General features: G+C 41.6%; 1 protein-coding gene across 3 annotated transcripts in view; it reads right to left on the bottom strand.

Annotated features, from left to right (window-relative positions):
- Positions 1-25,661, bottom strand: part of RNF144B (ring finger protein 144B) — a 91,237-nt gene that overhangs the window by 20,820 nt on the left and 44,756 nt on the right. For all 3 annotated transcript variants that reach the window (XM_088061376.1, XM_088061373.1, XM_005525254.3), the window contains 2 exons: positions 15,063-15,251; positions 1,907-2,011 (listed from right to left, as the gene is read on the bottom strand). In XM_088061376.1, the coding sequence (XP_087917502.1) occupies positions 1,907-2,011; positions 15,063-15,227 (270 nt within the window). In that variant the 5' untranslated portion in view covers positions 15,228-15,251. The remainder of the gene's footprint in view (positions 1-1,906; positions 2,012-15,062; positions 15,252-25,661) is intronic.

The following is a 25,661-nucleotide window of genomic DNA, read 5'->3' as shown; positions in this document are numbered from 1 at the left end:
TACCACAGTCCTGGTGAGGAACCTTGTCCTGTCAGAAGCCAGAGACAAAACATCCAGACCCCTCAGAGGTGAGAAGCCTCATACTTTTACACCAGGAGTTTGAGAGTTTAAGGAATAAATTGTAACTCTAAACAGTATTTCCATGCCAAACAATAGCCCTAGTTAAGCACATTCTGTATCATCTGATAAGGTTTTTCTTTTTTAAGAAATAGCTTTAAAAGGCCACATTTTCACAAAGGACAGCCTTTATTTATAGAGGAAAAAAGAAAGAAATACAGAGTGTTCATATATATAAATCTGTAGTTTACATACTGTTCTTTTAGTCTGTGAATGGAGTTATTCTATTCTTTCTGTCATTACTGCTTTTTCTGGGTGTTTTTTTTTTTTTTACCTTAAAGAAATAGGTATTTGGTAAAATATATAAGCAGTACTTTTAACCAGGTTGGGGATTTGTTTGCTATTCAAGCAGAAGGTTTGTGTTTCAAGCACATCGCCAAAAGGGAGTGTCAGAACATTCAGTCATCCACGGGGCAATAATGCACATTTGGGCTGTTTAGTCATTCTGCTGTCAGCCCAAAAACCACCCAAGGATTAGGCCAGTGGTCCATTAACACATGCTCCTGGAGTGTCCTTTACTATTTCTTAATTCCTATAGCATTATAACCCTGGTTGAACAGAGGAGAATTCTTCCTGTCATTTGGTAATTTTCCCTTAAAAATACATTTTTAGTAAAGGCTAGATGCCTCCAATCTGGTGCAAAGGGTTGGAGAACATTGCTACACCCTCTGTAACTTTTCAGAAAGAGGAGGAAAGGAAACGGCTGGCTACTTTTCACAATAGCTGGATTCAGCCAAAAAAAGGCTCCACCATATGTCTGTACACCATAATAACCACAGCTGAATGTCCCATGCCCTGATTCAACTAAGCACAACATTTCAAATGTACGCTGGAGAGCAGATACAGAATTTTTTCTGGAGAAAAAGTCTGGTTTGGTATCGGGAATCACACTGTCACTGATGGCATTTGAGTAGGATTATATACTTCTGCCACAGTTATGACATCTGTATGCACAGGGCTCAAGAGAATCCAGAAGACAAACTTCTCTTCTTCAGTTCAGGGATGGAGATCTAATTTTCCTTCATTTTATTCCTGCAAACAAATGCTGAGAGAATGCACAAAACCAATCAAAATCCCGTAGCCATCTTATTTTTCCTGGTTGTTTTTTTTGTTTGGTTTTTTGGGTTTTTTTGTCCTACTTGTATTGTCAGGCCCAGCAGGGACATTTCTGCCTCAAAAAGCAGGCAAGCAAGCATCCCTTGGGTGTATCCCAAGAGACACGTTCCACATCTCTTAAAATCTACTTCTAGCACGTGTTGTGCAGGTACCTTTCTTTCCATACAACTACACAGCCCTGCATGATTTATATTGGACTGCAAAATGGTTGTTGCAGCCCATGATCAACATACACAAGGAAATTCTGACCTTGCACACCATCAGTCTGAGTTCTTGCTGTTAAGAAAGATACAAGAATTTCAGTGTTGGCAGACTAATCAAATCTGACCGAACTGACAGTCTAATGGAGGCTCAGCAGTTCTGGGATACAGGGTATTCTGGTTAAGTCACCTGCATGGGTAATTCAGAGGCTGTCCAGATGCCAAGGGAACTTCTCCCCCAAGGCACAGAGGGAGGGGAAAAGGAGCAAAACTCTTTAAAAACATCTGTTTGTTTCTATCTCCTCTTGTCAGTCAAGCCTCTCGCCAAAAGTTCATTAAAGGTAATTAAAGGGAGGAAAAAGTGTATGATTATCTTTATTATTATACAGCTAAAGAAATTCAGGGGAATATATGTTAAAAAAAAAAATAGAGAGAGAGAGAGAGAAAGAAATAAGTATGAGAAGTATAGATACCTCCGCTTCTTGTAGGGTCCCATGGTTCAAGCATACCATGTCTGGACATGTGATAGGGGAACCACAACCTTCTTGAATTGCCAGCTCCATGTACTGTTTTAGACACTAGAAACAAGTAAAGAAAAGAAAAAAGAAAAAAAAAGTTATATCCCACATGTTGGTAACAACCAGATGTCAGAGATGCTGTGCAGTTCCCACCTTCACCGCCTTAATTGGCTGTCCTGAAGCTGCAGCACACAGCAAACATCAATTATTATAAGCGTGAATGCTACAAGTCATTACATTGGAAAGAATGAAACAAAGAACAATTAATTATGCATGACTTCATCTGCCGAGCACTGCGTTTACCTAAGTCAGCAAGTCAGACCTTTCAGCTGTAACAACCCCTCTGCTCTGCTAAGCTGGGATTGGAGGATTTGGCAGGGGTGGGTGTCTTTTGTCCTAATTAAACAGGCTTTGCGCCTTTCTTTTTCCTCCTGTGTTCTTAATTGAGACTCTCAGCCGGCAGTCTCCATTGTAGAAGAACTCATCTACAAGAAAGACACTACTGTTCTCAGCTGCACAAAAGGGGAAAGGGGTTTAGCACCTGGTTGGGAGGTTATAATCTGCCCTAGAAGATGTGGAGCTACCAGTTCTTCCTCTCCCTCAACCTCCTCCATAGATCGAATAATTTCCATAATTTATCACAATTTATCATCAGCCTTTACTCTATCCAAAGTCTATTTCCAGCATAGAGTCCACTTCATGAATGATTCCAAATTGTTCCATTACAAGAACAGCAGGATTCCCCTTCAAGCTCATAAAGCCCTCTATTCTCCCCACCCTTTATCTGGCATGCCAGTTTCAAATATATTCAACTTCTCTTTATAACACATATTATAGAGTTTTCAGTAAAATCACAGTGCAAAACTCATGCCAAAGAACATTGCTAGAATTGTTCCTCCAAATTGCATAGATAAGTAAGGTCACTTCTAAATAAAACAGCAAAGTCTCTTCAACATAATGGCAAAGCATACAATAAATTGCAAGTCACCATTAACAAAACAACAAAGCCTGGAGTTCTGACAGATTTTGGTATCAGCTTGCATAGTTTACTGTAAATGAAAATAAACATATGTTATGAAAAGTAGGACTAATGTGGTTTTTTCCCTACAGTTTTATTTTCATGCCCACACAACAAACCTCCACCCCAGTACTGCTGACTTCTTCCATTATTGCCCCATCAATTTTTAAGAAATGTCAAAGTGACATATGGCTTTGAGACCTCTGTCTCTCTGCAAACTTTTGGAAGAGGCACAGAGTTCAAAAGCTAATAAGTACGTGATGGGGAAATCACACTCCTTCCAAGTATGGAGGCCTTGAGACTCTTCAAAAAACATTGTTTTATTTATTTATAGGCATGTAATATCCAAATCTGTGTTAGTCTGGGCTATTCTGAGAAGGCCTTGTATATCGTGCTCTGATTAAAGAAATTTCCTGATTTGTATTTTTTTATTGGAAAACTGATTCCCTCTTAACTGTCAGGATAATTAGGACCTTTACAAATGGAAATGATATTTCTTTATTATTCTGTCTCCCTACTGAAATGTCCACATCCACGTTTTGCTTAATTCTGGTGAGCTATACAGAGATATTAGCCCAAGCAAGTAGAATCATCTTAACTTAGTGGCATTTTAAATTAACTTACTTTTGATTTGTAAATATTTGAAGTGTATTCTCTTAGAAGAACGTTGGGCTATAACCTAACTGGTAAGCTTTAAACATGTACCTCATTAAGCACTAATGTATTCAGATCCAGCATGCACCCCTATAAGAAAGCAGCAGAGCAGGCTGTAAGGAACTGATGGTGCAAGTAGTATGTGGGAGGCGAGGGAGATACACACAGGTGAAAAGCCAAGAAGAAATCATGTCAGTCAGTGAAGGCAGTATCAGCTCCCTAGGGATTATCAACCCAGATTTAACCAGGAGTTATTCTTTTATTATTCCAACAGCAGTCTCAGTGCCCTGACCCATCTTCTCACCCACTTCTCCCAAAAGCATCCAGGTACAGTGCTTTTACGAAGCCGGTTTACCCACCGGATCAAATCACCCCCAGCACAGCAACTCCCTCACAGAGCAGTGAGCAGTAAACAGAAGCAGATACGGAGCCACAGTGGTGCCTGGGAGTGGACTCTGGTGACACTGGAGCTGCCCACATCTGCCACCATGTTCTGGGCAGTGGTAGCAGGTGACATAGGGAAAGCCCAAGAAAAGCATGCCCACAGCCCAGGGTGGCTCCCAGGACCATTACTGATGCAGATGGAGGCTGTGGGTGACCTTGTCCTGCAGCCCCATATTCACTAAGCACTGAGCATTGCTCACATGCTCCAGCACGTATCACAGGAGAAACGGGGCAGCAAGTGCTCACTCCCCGCACAGATTTCCTCCCTGGTTTGCACCTGTACCCAGCCTCCTCCACAAAGAATGTAAACAGAAAATTCTGCCCTCAGAGTCCCTTCCCCAAGGCCTGCACATGCTGCAGTGTGTTGAGTGCACTTCTTAGATATGTGGGCAGAACATCCATACATCTCCATCTCCTCATGGGAGACCTGATTACTTTCTGGATCAAGTCTCAGAGCAGCATTTGGTGAAGGGCAAATGCTTCCCTCCCACCAAAGCATTTAGGTAGCCTTAAATTCCTCAGCAAGCATGAGAGAGCAACCTTTTACTTTTGCTAAGATCCTGGGTTCTGTCTCCTCTGTGGCGCCGCCTGATATTTAGTAATTTGTTTTGACAGCATGGTACAGTGGATTTGTATTCTGGGGGCAGCTCAGGTCAGGTGGGTACAGAGGGAGGACGAAGCCTGAGAAGCTACTGCAGGCCCAGCAGCAGCCCAGAGGCTTGATCTTAATTTAGACTCTCAGGACAGGAGCTCAGAGCACTGACAACTACGCTTCCGTACAAGGATGGCATGAAGCTCTAAAGGAGCTTCGATCCACAGTATAGATTTTGCAATCTGTTTCCATACGCAGCATCTAAGTACCAAGCCAGAAGAACAGAGGTTTCTGAGGATTGCTAATGGATCTGGATTCTTCTTCTCTTCTAACCCTCTGCTTGGCTGTAGGTGAGCAGAGGTGGGCAACCAAGCCTTCTGTGGTTCTTTTAGAGGTTGCTGTGTTTTTCAACTTGAAAAGATTTTGCAATTGGGCTGTGCAGTGCCTGGATCTTCAAGTACTTCCCAGAAAAATCTCTCTGTTAAATCATTTCTATAGATATGCAATCTTTTGTTTTGACTTTCTGTGCTTAGAGAAGGTGCTTTGGATGCAATACAAGAAGGGCTTAAAGTTGCTGGGAAACTTGGAAGCATTTAGTATTTATCACTGAAAGATTAAGCTTTTTACTGAAGTATATACACGAATGAAGATGTGAATTTCCTGTTTCCTCTTAGCACCAAAGAAACATTGGAAAATCACTAAAATTTTAAAATATGCCCTAACTTTGCAGCAAAACTGTTTTCAGATGGGTTTTACCACTATTTACAGCTCAGCTACTAATTTAACTGCTTACTTGAGAAGTGGCAGCTAAGAGTATCTGAAAAGATGCAAGCCAAAAACGTGATGAAAAGATGTTTCCATGTCTGTATAATGAATCACAACTGACCTTCTCAGCAGTGTGTCCTCCCACACTTTAGAGAATACATTATTACAGACATAAAATAGCAAGATTTTTTGTGCATTTTGTCTACAAAAATCAGTAGTATCTCAGGAATACTGCATACACTACATATGCTACTTAATTGCTCCTCAAAGTTAAGGAAAAATCAAGATGCTCTGCCTTCTGTGATACAAAGCGTTGCCTGAAAGGGTCTTAATCTTGACATCCAAGAAATTATGAGATCGCAACACCCTGGGCTACACTCTCCCACCAATTTCCTGCAATGTGGTGACTTTTGAGCACAGAGATCCATCAGTGGCTGGAGTAGCCTCAACACAGGATCTGTGGCTTACAGTGACATTAATGCCATCCTCTTACTTTCCATGGCCAGAGCCAGCAAAGTTTCCATGAATGTTTCACGTAACCAAGGCAGAATGGTTGAAACAACAAACTAAAAATCTACCAAGGTCTTGCTGAACCTTGAAGTTAACTAACTAACTTGCTAACCTTCTGAAGGTTAGAATCCTGCTGACTACAAATCATGCACTGGAGGTTTGATTCCATTATGTTCACCCCACAAATAAAAAGCAGACACCAATACAAGTACTTTTAATTCCCATGCAAGTGTGCGCTAACCAGTTACACTCAATTTATTCAGATTTTCCCCACTGAGGAACAAGATCATGTACATATCTGTGTTCTGGGAAACATAATAAAATCCCGAGACATTCAAGCAAGAGAGATCAATTCAAATGTGATAATGTAATTCCACTAGTAAAACTCAGTACACTTAACAGAATGCTTTGTTGCTCATCTAGCTTTGCAAATCATGTGTTGCTCCTGCTGGACAACTGACAACTTTGGTCAAAAGAGGAGTGCAATTATTTTTTTCCTCTGGCTGAGATTCATAATGTATAATGACATTTTTTTCCACTAATTTGCTGTCTAAGTGTTTTGGGGCAAGATTTTTTTCCTCTTACGCTGGTTTTGTCACTCAGGCCATCACCTTCCTCTGTTTAATAAAACAAGATCAATATCCAGTTATCTACCTCACAAAATGCTACTCATGAGTATCTAGTAAGTAAAGGCCTATAAAGTACCTGGATCAAATTATCCTGCAACATATATGCTTGCTTTTTTTTTTTTTTTTTTTTTAAATCTTGCAGGACTGCTGGGAAAGATTATGATTTAGCCAAATTCTTACAAATGCCCCAAGTACATATTTCCCTCCTGGAGCTAAGGGTTTGTTGAAAGAGGACATTGAAACGTGATGGAATAATCTTTAAAAATACACTGAAAAGCCTATTTAAAAAATGCACAAACTAGTAATATAAAATATTCCCTCTTCGGTAATAAACAGAAGTGTTTCTATGGTCAGCTTCAAGCCTGAGAAAGAAAATTCTGTTCAGGCTATTAATGGATTTTTCATTTTAACAATTCTGCATGCTGCTCTAAGTTCAATTTCTTTTTTTCTCCAAAGTGGGTATTTTTAATATACTGACGAAGAAAAAGATGTTTGTTTGGTTATGTATTTACTCTGCAAAGGGATCATAACAGTTCTGCATTTTAACATAAAAATGAGTACAAAGTGTAACTTCAGTGTTATGTTGCTAGGTAATGATGTGACAAAGGCACTATATCCCTTTCACTGTGAAATCTGAAGTTTCTATTCAAATCCACTTTCAGATAATTTATGTATCAAAGACAAAAGATGGATCCCAATCATTCCTACATACTGATTTTCAAGTACCCAGACATGTTCCATTGCCTTGCTCCTCTCCAACCTGCTTGCAGCTCTTCAGCTCCCAAAATGCAGCCTCACGAGTTTGGATACAAAAGCAGAAAAGAAACCCCACATGTCATACGACAAAACTGAACTTTTATAAAGAAATTTTTTAAAAATCAATAAATTTAAGAAAATTAAACCTTTATTAAGAAACATGGAGGGAGGGCTAGGAAGAAGAAAGAAAACACTGGCTTATTTTCCTGTCAAATGCCACCGATACTGCTGCCAGACACTGTGTAGTGGTTGGTACAGGATAAGTAAGGGTATTTGTCTTTAATTCAATTATGGAAAGGTAAAGAACAGAACTACAGTATTTCCCAGACAGTACTACAGGATCTACATTAAATGTGAAAATGCACAAAATGATTGAAGGCATCTTGCCAAACAAGAAGGTCTTTCCTCCTAACATGTAACTTGAAGACAATTTCCATTTCAAAAATAATAAGAAAAACACAGGTCTCCCTCTTAAAATCCAAAGGAATAATTTACAATGTTAAATCTCTCTTCCAGATTTGTCCTCAAAACTGTGTTTGTTTGGGGTTCGGGTTTTGTTTAGCCTAGGCTTTTTTACAAATTCCAGTTTTGGGGGCAGGCTGCAGAAATACTGTATATGGAGACAATACGTTTCAGCTGACATTCCAGAGTGTCTCATGATTCAGAACAGATGAACAGGTAGGCATTCAGTTTTTATTTTAGTTCAGGGTGGCCATGGTTATGCACTTTTTTTACTCAGTAAGACATAACGTTCATTTATTTCTTATCCTATAGAAATGTTACCTGTTCTTCAGTGCGTACACAATCTAGTATTACTAATTTTGGTAAGACAGTTCACATCAGAACTCTAAATTTAACCACCTGATCTACCCAAATCTATCTATCTAATCTAATCTATCTATCTATCTAATCAAATGTGTACTAAGATAAATATACCCCCCTCAACAGTATTCATAGTGCTTATGGCAGATATATATAATGTTTAATAATAAGTTCATCACTGCTGTGACATCTGCACTTCTGCATGTTCAATCACCAAAATGGATCAGTCACTTTCAATGTGTGGTACTCAAACTCCTCAAGTATCTCTCCAAAGGTCTTAAAACTAGATGAAACAAGTGTATTGGCAATTAGCTTGGAGGCATTTGCACTTCACTTGGAAAAAGAAAGTGAGCCTTTTCCAATTAAAGTTTTTAGAAACTACATGATGAAAATAGTCATATCTTAATTTGCTACAGATAAATTTATGACAGGCACGGTTTAAAGTGAGAAACAAAATTCCAATGAAATTTGCATATTGTCCAATCTCTATTTTAACTGCTAAGGACCAGATACAGTGATAAATTAATGGATAGAAGACCAAATGGATAGAAGATAAGGCCACATAAGAGCCTTATCAAGAAAGATGCTTGAAAAAAAGTGGGGAAATACCCCTGTAGCTTCAAAGAACATACAGTCAGTTCATGGCTTAGTATGAGGGAAGGGATAAAATCACTAACAAGAATTTAATTTTGTCACAACCAAGTGAAAACACTTAGCAAGCACGACAGTGCACAAGAACATAATTGCCTCCTCTTGGTCCACAAGCCTTTTTTTTTATGGGATCCTTCAAATGTACCTGAGAAATATACTGTCACCACCTTTGTCTCAATGTATCTACCAGTGATGCTAAATTCTGCTCAGAAACACAGTCTGAAACCAATTTACTCATGGCCCAACACGTCCTGACAGCATTTCATAAAAAGCAGGAAAGGTTCTTGGTAATTGTTGCCATGAAGTGGTACCACCAAACAGAACAGGACCAGAGAAACTCACCCTTCACAAAATGTAACCAGCTGCAAATATAATTTTGCTTGCCAAAAATCCATGTCAGGCCAAACCTGGCCTTACCAACAGCTACAAAACAGACATGAGCATGAGGCTTATGTCACAGTCTGGCTCAGTTACTGTGGCACATTGAAGCACTAGCAACTTACTCCACATCGATTTCTTCATTGGTTAAACGAAGATAACACCAACTGCATCGATGCAATGCTGTCATTAAAACATTAATTCCCTCTTCCTCCCATCTTTCCTTGGCCACCATCCAGAGGCTGCTACCTCTACTGACTTTAGAAACAGGCAGTCCCTATCCTGAAGTAGTATCCATCTAAAGTGAATCGCGTGCCAAGATTAGCAGGTGTAGGAATTCTCGTTTTTAAAATGTGAAAAAAAAATTATTCTGAGACATTTCAAATGTCGAGCTGGGAAAAAAAAAAGAATCCCAAATGTCAACACTTTCAAATGGAAAACAATCTGAGGTGAGCTTTACATAAAGTAAGTGGGGCATTGCAGCACAGGGTGTATTTAGGAGGAGGAGAAGGTAGTGAGTGTTCTGGTGCAGTTGTGAGAAGGTGTCTCATAGGACGGGGAGAAAAAGGGGAGAACAAACCCCTTCTTGAAAATGAGCACAAAGAAACAGAAATTATACTAAAACCCAGTGTTGGCTAGATGATGGCAAATCCAAATATTCCCTCAATCTTAAGTTTTACTAAGTATTATTTCAGTGGATTATTCACACACAGTTGTTTCACTTAGCAGGTATCCCATTCTTTTTGCCATCTGCCTCCTCCTTGTCCTTGATCTACTCAGTCTCCTCTGCTCTCAGATTTTTCTGCTCATGTTTTTTGTGAAGACCCCCCCACATTCATTTTTCCAGTTTTCCAGTGCTCCCCTCCACAAAAAATCTGAAACTTCACAGTGCTAAGGGCGAAATGTCACTATTCAGCCACCCAAAGGAGGCAGGACACTGCACAGCCGTTCCTGGAATGATTAAGGAAAGCAGAGGCACCTTAGAGTGTCCTATAGCTGATGTACCAACAGAGAAACTCCTATTTCTGTAAGAGTTTCTTCTTCTCCTCTAGTAAAAGCAGCTGGCAGCAGCCTCTTTCCAAGGCTGAAGCCCCCAAAGCCCAGGCAGGTGACTTCCCACAACACCATGCTGCCCCAGAGCAGCAAAGGAGCCTTTTGAGCCCATGTCTAGCCCTAGCCGTGTTGTCACACATAGCTACAGCAGAAAATCTTGTTCTCCAATTGCCTTTGGAACACCTCCTACTTGTAGAAGCACAAGACAGCACAGAAGCTAACTGGGCTTGCATGCTGACTTCTCCTTTTAAGGCTGCATGAAGTTTAATCCCATTTGGACTGCATTGTGTGCACCATAATAACAAACAGGTAGATCATCATAGTGTTTGTTTTGCACATTTTGTAACCCAGTTGCCTCACACACTTCTCAGATGTACAAGACTCAACAAAGAATTTGCTCAGGAAAAAAAATAGGGTGAATCATGCTAGTTCTGCATAAACCTGTGCCAACAAGTTTACAAGAATAACATACTTGAAAGCATCCTCTGTTTTCAGTTTGTTATACGTGGTCTTTGACATCTCAAACCCTGTGCCAGTAAATAACACGCAAGATAGATGGACATAAGCTGCTGCCTGACATTAATAGCAGCAATCCCATTTATTGCTCACCTGGCTCTCTTTGGGGCCATGAAATGCTTAAGTGGAGGGGAAGAAAAGAGGAAAGACAAAACCAGTGTGCAGGGAGAAAACTGGTGTGCAGGGAGAAGCCAACACTGGGTTTTCTACTGACCCCTAAGACCATGTTTCTGCAGCAGCACTGCACTAGTTCCCCCCTGTCACCACTGCCACCAGGGCAATCTTATCCCACCTGCTAAAACCTCACCTCCATGACTGCTTACAGGCTACAGACACACACCAAGTCTTTTGTAGGGCTCTTGGTATTTCCAGCATTACTGTTAGTCCTGCACCCCTCCCTAGCACTTCCAAAGGTATGCAGCGCCAGACACCAGGTCAATTCTAGCCACGGGTATGCGAGATGTACATGATCACACCACTCACTGTCCCTTCCTGCTGCTTTCCCAGTTTCAGCCATGTTTTGAAAAGGCAGGAGTCAGCGCCAGACACCAGGTCAATTCTAGCCACGGGTATGCGAGATGTACATGATCACACCACTCACTGTCCCTTCCTGCTGCTTTCCCAGTTTCAGCCATGTTTTGAAAAGGCAGGAGTCTCCTAGATGCACACTTTCCAGAGAGTCTAATGAGCACCAGAGCCTGGGCAACACCCAGTGCGTTATGCAAAGGCAAAGTGGGGAGAGTGGCCTGTCCGTTCCTGGCACTGCCCCACCAGAGGACTCCTGAGTCTTTCCTGAGTGAAGCACTGCAAGAGCTCTCTGGGCAACGAAGAAAAAGAGCGAACATTTACAAAACTTTATTAGAAATAAGTATAATATTCAAAGTATTATTCTCTAAGTGGATGAATCAAGAAGCAATTAATATTAGTTTGCTTTGGACCCAGATGCACTAAAGTGCACTAAAATACTGCATTTTTTTAACACTATAATGGTGTCGACAGACATGGTGTATAATTATTTCACATACATATGTGAGCACCGTGACCACCATGGGGGCAAAAACCTGAGGAGTTGCACATCCAAGGAAGAAAAAATTGCAACAAAAGGTAAATCTAAGGGACTGCTGATAAGTAGGACATCCCCCCAAATATACAAGGATGAGTGGGAAGACAAGGAACAAGATGAACAGTACCAGGAACAGATGATATCCCCTTCCCTTTTGGGAAAGGGATAAGTAAAGGTGACAAGGGGACCATAAAATCATGCAGCTTAAGCAGTACGTATATTGCTGAATATCCATACGTAAAAGCGTGCACCACAGCATGGCACGGGGCAAAGGTTTTATAGATACAGGAAATTAACTGAATAATATAGAGTTTAGTCCTCTAAAACTTCTACAGATAAAATATATCTCACATCCCTTCCCAATCTTCTTCAGAGATCAGTCTTTCATTCAAAACTAATATAAACCCAAACACAATTAAACCAAGTCATTAGGCACACTAGAGCCATTTCCAAATTCTTGGGATGTGCAAATGTGTGCTGTATCTCACACTGCAGTGGAATCTTCTGCCAAGTCAAGACTGATGCCTCTTCAGACCTGACTGAGCTACCAAGTAAGATGCTAAGTATGCTCTGCAAGGCATCTGCTTTTTCTGCTGAGAACAGAGAGAGTAAAAATGTTTACAGTTATTAGAAAAACTCCTACCCTACTAGCAACATTCCACCAAAATGCAAACATATACATTCTAAAGCACAGTTTACTTACTTTGGCTAGAACACAGCTTTTATGGGGTATTTTGTTCATTGCAAGAGTTTCTAAGCTGAAAAAAAAAAGCTGTACACAATTCTAAGTAGTTTGGATGCCTTGGTTTTACAGGCTGCAAATGGAAAGGAAATATAACCTCACCCCCACAGATATCTAAATAGTAACGATTTCCAATTATATTCCACAGCCACAAATGCTGTGAAAAATAATCATCGTTGCAGCATCACCATTACAGTTAGGAAAGGAAAAAAAAAAAAACCACCCTGCATGTAACAGAACAAAAAAATTAACAAAAGCAATGGTTTCAGCTTATTGGAGTAGAACCTATTATGTCCATGTCAAGCTCTTTTCTATTTCACATTTAATACTACTCCTGGTTCTATAAAATCACCCTTAGTGACAAAAAAATAAGCTATACAAGCTGAGACCATTGCTAGCTGAAATACTGCAAAACTGATTGGTGCTCAACCCCATAGCTCACAGCGGATATTCTTACCCTAAAAATCTTACTTAAGTGTAGGGTGAAGGTATCTCACTCACCCTGGCATGGGTGAGAGGAAATTTAGGGCATGGCACACCAGTAGAGCTGCTGCAGGCTGTGCCCCAAGCAATCCCCCATGCAAGTCCTGACACTCCGTGTCAAGCTGCTCCTGACACTGCTTTTTGGAGGCTGCCCAAAAGTGCAACTCATATGGCCTCTCAGAAACTGCTCTGGCTTCAAGACAGAAAGCCATGTAGCCAGATTAAAAGTTTCCAGAGCCCTCTTTGTTACAGGGTGCAAGATCTACATGCCTGGGCATGCATCAGCCCAGACACATCCATCGGGAGGACGTCAGGACACAGACAACAGTCAGACAAAGGCTGGACTTGGAGCATAAACTCAATTGAGACATATTATGCCCACTGAAATAAATAGAGCGTGTCTAAAGGCTTCTCCCAGCTGCATTCGGGCTCACTCGTGGCTGGCTCTTGGTTCAGACAAAGTCAGCGAAGTTTGTGCAGATGCCAAATAACTGTGACTGCACCCTGCATGTCACTGCCGCAGCACTGGAGCACCAAGCTCACAACGGATTGCTCTTCCTGGTGCTGACCAGGGAAGGAGTGTATGGATATGGTGACAGCTGTGGCACCAACAGGGGACACGTGAGCACAGCAACATCCCCAGCCATCCCTGAGCTCTCCCTTTGGCCAGCATCCCGTTGGAGTGCAGAGTCCAGCTCTGCCTGGCACAGTCCTCAGCAGCCCACTCTTCCCTAAGGGTTACTCTACCCAGCTAACACTGAGGTTCATGTACCATTAATGACACTAAATCAGACACTGAGTTCTTGGATAGGAGTGGGACCACTGTAAAAGTATCAACCTCTGCACTTTTCTTTTTTCATATTTAAAGCATTGTCTTTTACCTTTTAGGTACGTGGTCTCAAAACTTTAATTGCAATCTAAAATACAGAAATGCTTTGTGCAAGTTGGTATGGAAAACAAACTTCATTAAATTCAGGTTGAAGTGCATATTTATCAATCTTATCCCAGTTTCTTGAAACTAGATTCTCATCCTGTTTAAACAACCCTGAATTCAGTATAAGTAAAGATATTCTCACCCTAGCTGGCTTCACAAATACCAAATTTCTTCATGAATTCAAACAATCAGGGGTTTTAAAACTTAAACATACTTTCTTGATGCTTATCCACAATTTGTTTTTAAAAAATAAAACCAAGTACCTTTATTCTAGAGTTAAACCCCCCCCCCCCAAAATAAAAATCAAAACAAGCAAACAAACTAAAAAGAAACAACAAAAAAACACCACACCAACATCCTCCTTCTGACCCATTTTCAGGTCAGGTACTTTAGTTACCATTACTGAGGTACATCAAAGTCACTTTCACCAGAGAAACTAGGTCCATTTTTCCCATGCTGACAAAGAGACCAGAAGAGTACCACTGTCTGTAGGGCTTTTATCAGCTCACTCAACCTCTCCCTCTATCATTTCCACCAGCTTTATTTGATCTGAATTTGCAGACCAAAAAGTCCTTACCGACTACTATAGGCAATGCATGACCTGGGCAACATCTCTGCAGCACAGAGGCAAAGGTTCAACGGGCCATTTTTGTTTAGGTTTTCTGACTGCCCTTAAAAGTTACATAAAAGACTTTAAAGGTCTCTGAGAACTCAGAAAAGGATAGCAGGGAAACAAAAGCTCACAGCTATCCTATGATGTTTCAAGTATGCTTCAGGAAAAAGTAAATACTGAGATTGATTGCATGCAGACTGTGTATGTTCTCCAACACTCTTAAACTGCATCTTCTTCCTCTTTATTACTGGGTTTTACTAGTACTTGTGATAGGAAAATATGTTAGTTACAAATTATCAAAAGCAAAATGACAAAAGAAATCTTTTAAATAAGGCAAGACAGGCTAACACCAAATGCTCTTTAGAAAAGCATCCCGTGTCAGCATGGGTAGCACATGCTTCTTGTACAAGACAAGCAATCCCATCTTACAGGTCTGTCCATCTCCCATTACCCTGCTTCTGTAATGTAAAGGCACTGACAGATCTTACCGCTGTACAAAAGATGCAGCTGCATTCCTGAAGAGTGGTCATCTTATCCAGGGAATATTCACAGAGACATAGCTTGCAAGTGAGGAGAGGCTCCAGAGCTAACTCTCCAGCTTCTGACTCGTCAGCAGTCATGGTGTGAGGACAAGCCTTCTCAGAAGAGCCCATTCAGTTATTAATGGTGCACTCAGCCTGAAAAGAGAAATTGGCAGCTGAAACATTGTGTAAGCCATCCACTCGCTTCCATTGCTCTGAGAATTTACATCTCAGATCCATAAAAGTACCTGCACACACAAATGTACTACTCAACATCTCGGGGCCAGTCTCTACTTCAGGCCATTCAGGATTTACAAAGACAGCACACCTCCTCAAAAGACGTGAACTGGCTGGGTTCTGTGTGAACATTCACCTTGCTGGTACAAAGTATCTCAGTCAGGCCGCTTAACATCAAAATAAAAAAAGCCAAACAAACACAAAACTCAGAGAGGTGGAGCTATATATATATGTAGGTATGTATGTAAGTATGTATATGTACATATATATGTGTATATACATATATATATACACACATATATATGTATATTCACATATATATGTGTATATACATCACTCTGCCTTTTGAAATGAGTTTCAGACTCATACTCTTCGCACCCAAATGGGATCCTTCAGTCTTCATTGCACCCACACAGTTCCAAGGAGTGTCTCCACTTCCACTTTCTATTCCAGTTGGTGGCTTGGAAGCTCCCCTAGGCAGTGCAAGACAAGAACAGATTCCCACTTTCCAGGCAAGTACTTCAAATACTTAGTCTGTAATGTAGGTGGTGGGTCCCATGAACTCCACCTTCTCCATGAGTTGTCACTGAGATATAGTGAGCTGGCTCTCTACTCCAAGAGGGGTGGTGAAGGCATCCAAACCCAGGAAAGGGCTTCAGCTTGCATGTGCTATATCACACAGGGCTGGAGCTTAAAACCAAATGAGTAAGAGCATTTCATGTGCAGTCTTCTTTTTTGCATTGCCTTAATGATGCCAAAAAGTAGCTTTTGTGCACGCCGCTTTCTGGCTCTTCTACTTATTTCATAGACCTCTGAGACATTCAACTGATGCTTGTGAACCAAGTGCACCAGCACTTCGACAGAGAGGTGCTCACCAGAGCCAGGTTTTCGCTACACATCACAGCAGTGCTTGGGGATGAAACTTCTCTTCTTTGATGAGCAGCAAATGGAAATGTCATGTTTGCATGTAATGCTTTCTGGCCTCCGCATTTAAGAACTCTGCACCGTAATAATAAAAAATCTCTAGACCCTCATTCTTACACAGTAACACTGAAAAAGGAATTAAAGAGAATACCCTTGTGCTTAAGGTGAAACAATGTAAAGCCTATTTGCAGTTTTTACTCGCCTCAGCACAGACAGCGGGGTCCGCTACAGTATTTAAAGCACTGGAAAATCTATCCCCGCCTCTAAGAAACTTGGCCCAACTTCCACAGACCTCCTTCTGAATACGCTTTGCTGATAGCAAGACAACCTTCACCCACATTTTACAAGCAGAGACCTGATGGCCAGCTGTGCACAGCTGCTTGCACCAAGAATGCAGCTCTACTAAATCTGGAGCTGCATCACAAGTGAAGGCTGCACAAACGTGAAACCAATCTAGACCTATCGATGTGCCTGTCAGATCTGACATCTCATGAGGCAAACCAGAGACTCGAGCCATTTGGTCCTCTTCTGCTGGCCTCCCCTGCAGTCCTGAGCACCCTCTGGGCAGGGCTGTCAGGTCGCATTTGGTGGCACGTCCCTGCTGCCATTCTGTGGCTGCTGGAGTGGCCAAGGCAGCTGCAGACTGTCAATGCATATGTGACGTACTGACTTGCAGTGCCTGCTGAAAACCTCCCTAGGGAGAGAATGAGGGGGCTCATGGAGCTCATGGAACCTTTCCCTGCGGCTCCCATCTCAATGCTGAGGCCTGTCCCCAAAGCCTCATGGGAGCCTGTGCTCTCACAATCTGCAGGAAGACACCTTCTCTTCAAAAGCCACAAAACCACAACAAATCTGGGTCAGAGAACACTTATCCCTTTTTAATTTTTACACTTGGCAGTTTCCTAGCCTAGCCTGTCAGAGAAGCCATCAGATTTGTCCCTTGGAATGTCTTTCTTGTAAACACACAGTTTTAACAGATATGTGCATCATAGCCAAGGTTCTGGCACCTGAATTCCTGACCACAAATCCAAAGCAAACTCTCTTTTTATGGCTTGCTATCATTATTTCATAACATACGCTATTCACACATTTTTCTTGTTCCAGTCCTGGGGCCTGCTACCATGATGCCCCTCAAAATTTGCTCCATACAGCTGCAGAGCTGGAGCTCCAGCATGGCCAGAAGCCTTAGAAGGAAGCCTCCCTCTGAGTCAGGAACTGCAACAATCTTCTGTAATTACTGCAGCAGGGTGGGGGGAACACTGAGTCACTGGAAACGCTGTGGCAGATCAAGAATTACCTGTTATTTAAACCTACGTGCTAGACGTTATCTCAGTATTTAGGAGAATTGTTACACGTTTACTCAGGTTGCTTTTCAATGACAGCTGCATCTGTACAGATGAGCTATGGACCCTCACTCTGCACTGGTCTGAAATTTCTTCATTTACACAGTAAAAGGTAGCAATGCTAAAAGGAAGGATGCACAAAAGAACAGGCAGGAATATTTCAGGATGTGGGAATGGATATAAAATGGATAAAGCTGTTTCAAAAGTCAGTGTTCTCCTTATAACTAAAAGGGTTATGACCCTGCACGCAGGCAGCATTAAGGCATCTGTAGGAAGATTCAGGTGTATGACTGTTTAGGGCTAGAGGCTAATTTTAGATGGCCTAAATCCAGCACTCAGTGTGACAGCGAAGAGCAGGCTCCTGATACACTGCTCTGTGCTAGTAGCAACCTAATGCCACGGTGATGGCTGTAGGGACTCGTTACGGTATCCCACTGTCACTGATGATAACCCTTGTCCCTGAAGACTGTAGGTTAAATTCAGTTTTGCTCCCTGTCCCTCCACACGTTTGCCCTTCCCTCACACCAGGATGACAGAGCACAGCTGAGGTTCTCCCTAAAACAGGCAGAGCACCCTGTGGAAATCTCCAGCAGACAACACCAAGCAAGCCTGGCACATCAGAGGATCCACCCCCAGACAGCACACGCTGGCTCGTTAACCCCATTGGAGTTCATCAAACAAAGCGAACAGAGAACTTGGAGACAGCTCCTTGTCCTGCCTGCTCAGCCCTTGAAGGAAACACTGTGGCTACCAGGAAGAGCACTCCTGCCATGGTCCTTGAGAGGCCAGCTTGTCCACAAGCATCCCTCTGGGTCAGGCTGGCACAGGCAAAGCCATCCTGTTAGCGCTGAACACCTGCCTTTCAAAGGGAGAGCAGACACATGGCCTGCTTGGCCTGCCCCTTCTCCCAGAGTGACCCAGCCCACTGGTCCTTGCATCTGCCCTCACAAATCAGGACTTCTGCTACTGCTGCCAAGGGACACACGCTAGGGGAAGAGCTCAGGGTTATGGAGAAGGGTAGGCTCATTCAACAGCAGCTGGGCTCTGAAATCAGGTTGGCAGGGGAGGTTCATTCTCATCACCACATCAGATGGTAGTAACAATGGAAAAAGAAAGACGCATCTTCCTCCAGTTCCCAGCCCCTACTCTTCCTGTTCTTCCCCAACACTTCAAAACGCATTGTCCTCTCTCAAGCTCCCCAACTAACTCCTCAACTTTATCAGCGTGGCAGAACTGACTTTTCCAGGTGCTGCAGCATGCCATCAAGTTCCACCTCAGCTGCTCTGAATTTTTATGGCTTTCACTTTGCTACGCTTATCCCACAGACTGTCATTACTTAATTACACATCCATCAGTCCTCTTTACAGAGGATTAAAATTCCTATTGCAATTACAAGTGAGTTGCCAATAGGTTAGATTGAAAATAAAGCATCTTGGGTGTATGTGTTGTGCAGGGAAAGAGGGAATCACTGAAGAATGAGTTAGGAAGAAAAAGACCATTCCATATTTGGTTATATGAACAAAAGTGATCAGAAATTAAAGTAAATAGAAAGTTTCTGAAAAACAATGGACACTCATATAAATATAACACACTGTTAAGCATTTAAACTTTCCCTTTCATGTTTAAAAACACAAATGGCCTGTTTAGGAAAGCATCCCAAACAAAGCAAGAAATGCGTCACTGAAATTGTAGTGCGGCACCTCAACTCTGTAAAAAAAAACCCCACTGAACAGCAGCAAGGGCTCCACAGAAGTTGTGGAATACAGATAAACACTTCTTGCGGGTATTCTAACCCAGAGAAATATACCGGTCTGAATCCTGCACCAGCATGAATCATGGCAAGGAAGGGTCAAACTGGCCCCAGCATGTGCAAACACTCAGAAACTCCGAAGATCCACTTTTTTGTCTACTTCTATCAGCCACATACACGCACACACACGCAGATCATACTCCTTTCACACTGCACAGGATTTCCAGGAAATTGGACATCTTTCCTCAAATTGTACGCTGCTCACCTCATAAGAAGACTCATACTTCCCTGGCTGTGACGCCGACGGTGCTGATGCCACAGGAAAAGGCAGGATCAGAAAGTCTGAACAAATGTGAGCGAGCTGCAGAGGGTCAGCCCTGTAGGGGTGTAAGCTGCACAGTCACCAGGACCACAGCTTGCCAAGCGCTCACACCTGTCAACGTTTCCGTTCCACTCATCTGCCTGTGGACACTTTCGCTTTGTCTCTGGGAGGTGACAAAGCTTTGTGCTTTCTTGTAGCACCGGAACACCTCAACACGGCCCGTAAGCAAGAAAACATTAGAGTGTGCTCAAAGCAGAAAGGGCTGAGAGGGGTAAGTACAAGCAGAAGCACTAACACGAAAGCTGGAGGTTTTCAGTGAGATACGAGAAACAGAAGAAAAATCACTGCCTCCTGACACCAGTGTCTGACGTCTAACCTTGAAAATGATTTCCTAAAAGCACATATCTGCAATGCCTGCAATGCTTCTAGACAGCTACCCACTGCCAATCCTGGCATTAAGTGTCCCAAACTGGAAACTATTAAATCCCTGTGATGGAGGTGAGAGAGCAGCCGGGTGGGTATCTGGGAGACAGCCAAGGTCAACCTACCACAACTCCACAGAGGTATCAAAAATCGATACCACCTACTGCTGAGACTTTCCCTGTAAGCAGGAATTTTGAGGTAACATCCTTGCTACAGTCACACAAAGGCTCACTTGAGTCTGCCCAGCTGCCTCAAACCATGACTACTACGGAGGAACAGAAGTTACTCTGTATATGCAATAGAGAAAACAAGCCAGGCAGTCTCCAGGGCTGCAACATCAGGACATTGCCTATGTGCCTGCAACCAGCTCACTGAATTTAACTAAAAAAAAAAAATGCATCTGAATGCAACTTTCACTACTTAGAAACATCACATAGAATGATTAGAGCCTCCCGCACTGAAGTTGGAGGAGAACGAATGGAGTATGTTCAGCACCACGGGTTATGCTTTCATTTTTCACACACTGCATCCAATGGCAAAAACAGAGCTCTTGGAGAAGCTACTTCATGTCCTGTGTTTACAAACAATTCTGCTGAAGTTAGTCAAGCTGTATGCTTTTACCTGCAATTAGAGTTTAAAGGAAGCCAAGAAATGCACAAGTATAAGACACATTGCTCCAGGAAACATTAATGGAACAAAAAGGGTCCTTAATGTGTTTTCCCCTGTGGGCTGGCATGTCCATCCTGTGGGCAGGGTGAAACCTGAGAGGCCCCTCTGCCCCAGTACACCCATAAACCAGCACCCAGGCTTGTGGATTTGCACAAACATGGTGAGATTGAAAAGAGGTGTAAGGATACACGTGGGTCTAACGCCTAGCACAGCACGGTCCCCTTTAAAAAAAAAAAAAAAATTGCATCAAAGCACAATCAACGCATGTGTGCTACATTCCTTTCTAGAGTACCAGGTATTTATTAAACTCTCTTGGAGAAACATTTGCAAGCACTGCAAGTAATCCTTTCTCATGCCCTAGAGATTTTCCAAGTACTCCACCCATTACGAAATTACTTCAGTGCCATACAATACATGGTTTGACATGATCCACTCAGGATTCTGTTGTTTCCTGTAACTAAGATTCCCTCCATGAAAAATAATAAAAAAAAAAAAAATAGAAAAAGAAAACTATCTGAAAAACATGAGTGCCCAAAACCAATGCTAAAAATCAGGCCCCTGGGGGAAAAGAGCAATTACAGAAAGATTTAAAAAATACAACAGAGTGGTATTAAGATAATTGGGTCAAATTACAAGATATAAACTGAGCTATGAAAGTAGGACTTGTGAAGACAGTTGTCAGAAACCCACATTTCTATCAACTGCAGTGAAATGCCATCATTACCAGTTTTGGTTACAAGTCCTTAGCTGTCCCAACTCTCTCAAGACAATGTCATTCAAAATTCATTACTAAAACAGATTTTTTTAAGCTCAGCATTTATGCTCAGAGAATTAGTCCAAGTCAAGTGCACAAGAGCTTCTGTGGTCTTAGAGATAGACAGGCCACTAACCCACAGTGCATTAATTTCTCTGTACGGTATGCACTGCCTACGCAGAGCTACCTATCCAGTCCACACAGCATTACTTATCAGGCAGTGATCCAGTTAGGTGGTAAAACATATGATTAAAGCCACAATTTAAAAAAGCCTTCATCTTCAAGAATGACATTTAATCATATGTTTAAGTGCTCCTGTGTATCAAAGCCTGAATGTTCTGCTTTATTGCAATGAGGTTATTAAAAAGTTAAACAAGTACTCAGATTTTCTGAAATCATGGTCTCAAAAAAAGCAACCAGATCCACAAATAGGTCTCATTTTAAATACATTTTTAATATATTCAGAATTACTGTATTACATCTGAGCCTTAAAACAGCAAGCAGTTGATTACATGCATGTATGAGGATAACCCATTTCTGGATTACCATAATATGCTACCAAGCTGAAGCATTAGAGAGAATCAAAGCATTTCAGTATCTGCTCTCTTTGAGCAAGGCTTAAGGAAAGTCAGATGTATAATATTTCATGACAGCTTTCTACATTGTAAAATTTTTATTGTCAGAAAACTTGTTTAAAGGACAAGCAGCCTAAGTAAATGTGCTGGTACATGAGAACACACCAAAGGCAATTTCTCTCACTTGTTTTCATTGGAATGCCTGGGAAAAAAGAAAAACCAACAAAACCTTGAGCTGCTGTTCAAGAAGCAGTAGCTATATGAAGTATTTTCATAGCATGCTAGCAACCAAAAAATACATCAAATACTTTTAAAGGAATGCAGTGAGTGGAAAGCCTCTTGCACACACAAAAAACCAAATGTTAAGGGACTGATTCTAGTAATTCAGAACATGATCCAGACTTTTGCCAGCAATTTTTATACCAGCACTTTAGGATATTTAAAATACACATTAAACAGCTTCCCAAATATCACATGCACCCAATCATTCCAAACCATTCTAATAAACCAAAACACCACTAGGACACATATATATCAGTCTCCACAAGACTTTGAGAGTGCAGCTGTCAGGTAACTTCTCTGCTGTACTGTAATACTGTGAGGTATGGAGAACTTTGAAAATTTAGAACACTAGTTCTTCACAACAACTTCTTGTGACCCTATGTCAATTTGTCCTCAGGAAGGTGATTTTTGCAAGAAGATCATGGATATTAACTGAATATAGAAGAATATATATTTTGTTTTTCTGAAACAGATGTGACCCTGCAATTGTGGTAATCCTTTAGAGATTTCCTTGCAATACTGCTTGAGAACAGGCAAGAGAGAAAAAAGTGGGGCTTTCCCCCTTCCACTCTTAAAAAGCAGGAGAGTCCAATAACAGGAAATCTACAAGCTAATGGTGAAATAAATGCTGCTACTCACAGCTGAAGGGAGCTAGGAAAAGCACTTTTAAATCACTTAAAGAGAAAAACATGTCAACTAAAAGAGAAATAACTCAGCTGTTACTAAACTGAAACGCATAATGGAAACACAGTATTCCACTCTTTCCAATACTGTCAGGAGCCACACAATGGCAATACTCATTGAATCCATAAGGATGGGAGCAATCCATTCTGCATGGGATGAAGTCAGACCATATCACAGAAGCCCTCACTTTCACTCATTTCTGTGCTTGAAACTAGGACATATCAAAGTTCAGAACACAGCTCTATCAACACTGGCAAGCTGGGAAGCCACAGCTTCCTGCACCGGATCTACTGGATGTGAGTCCTGGGCAGGCCCGTGGGTTTCCATCTCGGGGTCACCCAGACCTATCAGGCTTACTGTGCCTGAGCAGTGGGATGGTGCTGGCCCCAGGCACAGGCTTATGGTGACACGTCTGGTCCTGCAGGAGGTCAACTGCAGGATTCTCCTAAGGTTTTATGTTCATCCTGGTCACAGTGCTCAGCAAAGTTGATCAGCACAAAATGCAGCGAAACAAAGTGCAGTCAGACAAGAGAACTAGAGTGTTATGGCATCAAACACTCCAGATATTTCCAAAACATATTCAAACAACAAAATTATACCAAGTGGAATTCCAACTACTGGTTACCAGGTCTAAGATTAAAATCTAAAGCTTTTCTAAATAACATCCTCTGTTCTTAATGACACTATGCAACATATGTTAATGCTAAGCTACAAGGAATTTCCACCCAAACTAGTTTGGTGCACTATACTTTTAACATCCTGTTGACAAGAGGTAATACAATACTATTAAATAAAAACACATTCTTCAAAATGACAAAAGACAGATCTTTCTTTCAGACCACATGAAGGCTTTTGGTAACTGTGGCATTCACTGAGTAAAAGGAATTGAGCTTTTGGGAGGTCAAATGGCTTGATAAATTGGCTAGCTGTCTCTTCTGAAACAGGACTTGGAAGTTCAGATGTAACAATTTGCCTTTGACACAGAAAAAAATGTTTATTTTTGTTCATCGAATAACAAAACATTGGGATATGCTAAATCCCTTAGCTGGAATGTTTACAGTTTAGATAGGGTGTGTTCAGAAGACATTTGCAACATCGGCCTTTTTTAACATCAAGGATTTTTAGGAGATATTTATAAACACACATTGTTAAAGTGAAAGCAGTGAAAAACAGTGGAAAAAGCAGTGGAAAACAGAGGGACCAGCTTCACGTGATTGTAGTTTGCTTTCTTCTTCTAACAAGAAACTAACTGGGCTCTCGGGGTCCCCTGGCTGGAGACTGCCAAAGCTGTCTGGAGCAAGCAGTGTCTTGACTGCAAGGCAAGCAGGTCAAGGCACATAGAGATGTGACACAAAGCCAGGCCTCCAAAGGGCCAGCAAGAAACTTCCTGGCATCAAGAGAAGCATGCAGAGTCTGCCAGAAACTGAGGAACAACTCAACTGACAGGAACAATGAAACTGATCCTCCACTGAATTCTGCAAAATGTACTGAAAGTCATCTATTGAAAAAAAAAAAAAAATTTACCGTGTGTTTATTTTTAGAAGGGTTAATCTGAGAATTTTTTTCTCAGTCCTTGCAATAAGATGATACCTTTAACATCACTGTCATTCCATTTTTTCACTGCAAGCACTGAAAAGCACTTTCAACAATTTTAGATTTACATCAAGAGAAATAACAGAATAAGTTGATTTTCCTTCTATAACAATTTTTGTGTGACTGCTCAGCGAACAAAACTAATACATGTAATATTTTGATCTGCCCCTATCTAATCCTACAGTCAAATACACTGCTCATTATTATATGGAAAATGTTATTTCCATAACCAAAACAAAACAATTAAAACATTGAAAACTGCCCTTGATCCAAATGTATCCCAATTACTTAGAAAGCTTACCCAGTTTTCAAGTCTTAGCTACAAGGACAGCCAGTGGATCAAAGACTGGGAGTCAAATCTGAGGATCAGACCCTAGGGAAGTCACTATCTCTGACATAAGCCTTTGCCATTAAGAAAACAATATCAACAGCTACTGACTATGCTGAAATTTGGCAAGAAACAATAGTAAAGGTTTGGACCTGGACATGAGGCTGTTTTGAAACGAAACACATTTACAAAAGTAATTATTACTACTGCTTTTCATGACTGGTAATTAAACTAGTCCAAGTGTATCCCTAAACTTCTCCTCTGCCAGTTCCTTGATGAGTCCTTCCAAAGGCAACTGGAGATGAGGAAAGGACAAGTTCCAGCTCTGGACAGATCTGCAGAGGCAAAAAGGAGAAGTAAACGCAGTAACAAGCCCCTGACTGAGCATCTCTCTGCTTGTACTCTCAGTATTCACATTTCATCTCCCTCTTTCCCAGCCCACGCATGGGAAAAGGTAAGAGCCCAGCGTGTAGGGAGAGATATCCTGGGAGGAATTCTGCTGCAGGCAATTCCTTCCATATTGCCTACTGCTCCAGTGTGAAGAAGCCCCACGTGCCCAGGCTTTGAATTTGGGGCACCTCTAACCTCTGATAGGCCTCACATATATGCTGCTGAACAGAAGTTGCAAACTACGCTGGAATAGCAAAAATACCCTGTTTTCCACATCCCTCTTCTGTCTCTG

Source organism: Pseudopodoces humilis, chromosome 1 (assembly GCF_049639895.1).
Source record: "Pseudopodoces humilis isolate 2021_Gansu_Grassland_sample_001 chromosome 1, ASM4963989v1, whole genome shotgun sequence".
NCBI classification, from domain to species: domain Eukaryota; kingdom Metazoa; phylum Chordata; class Aves; order Passeriformes; family Paridae; genus Pseudopodoces; species Pseudopodoces humilis.
The sequence above is the reverse complement of the archived record's forward strand: the minus strand, read 5'-3'. Positions and strand labels throughout refer to the sequence as shown.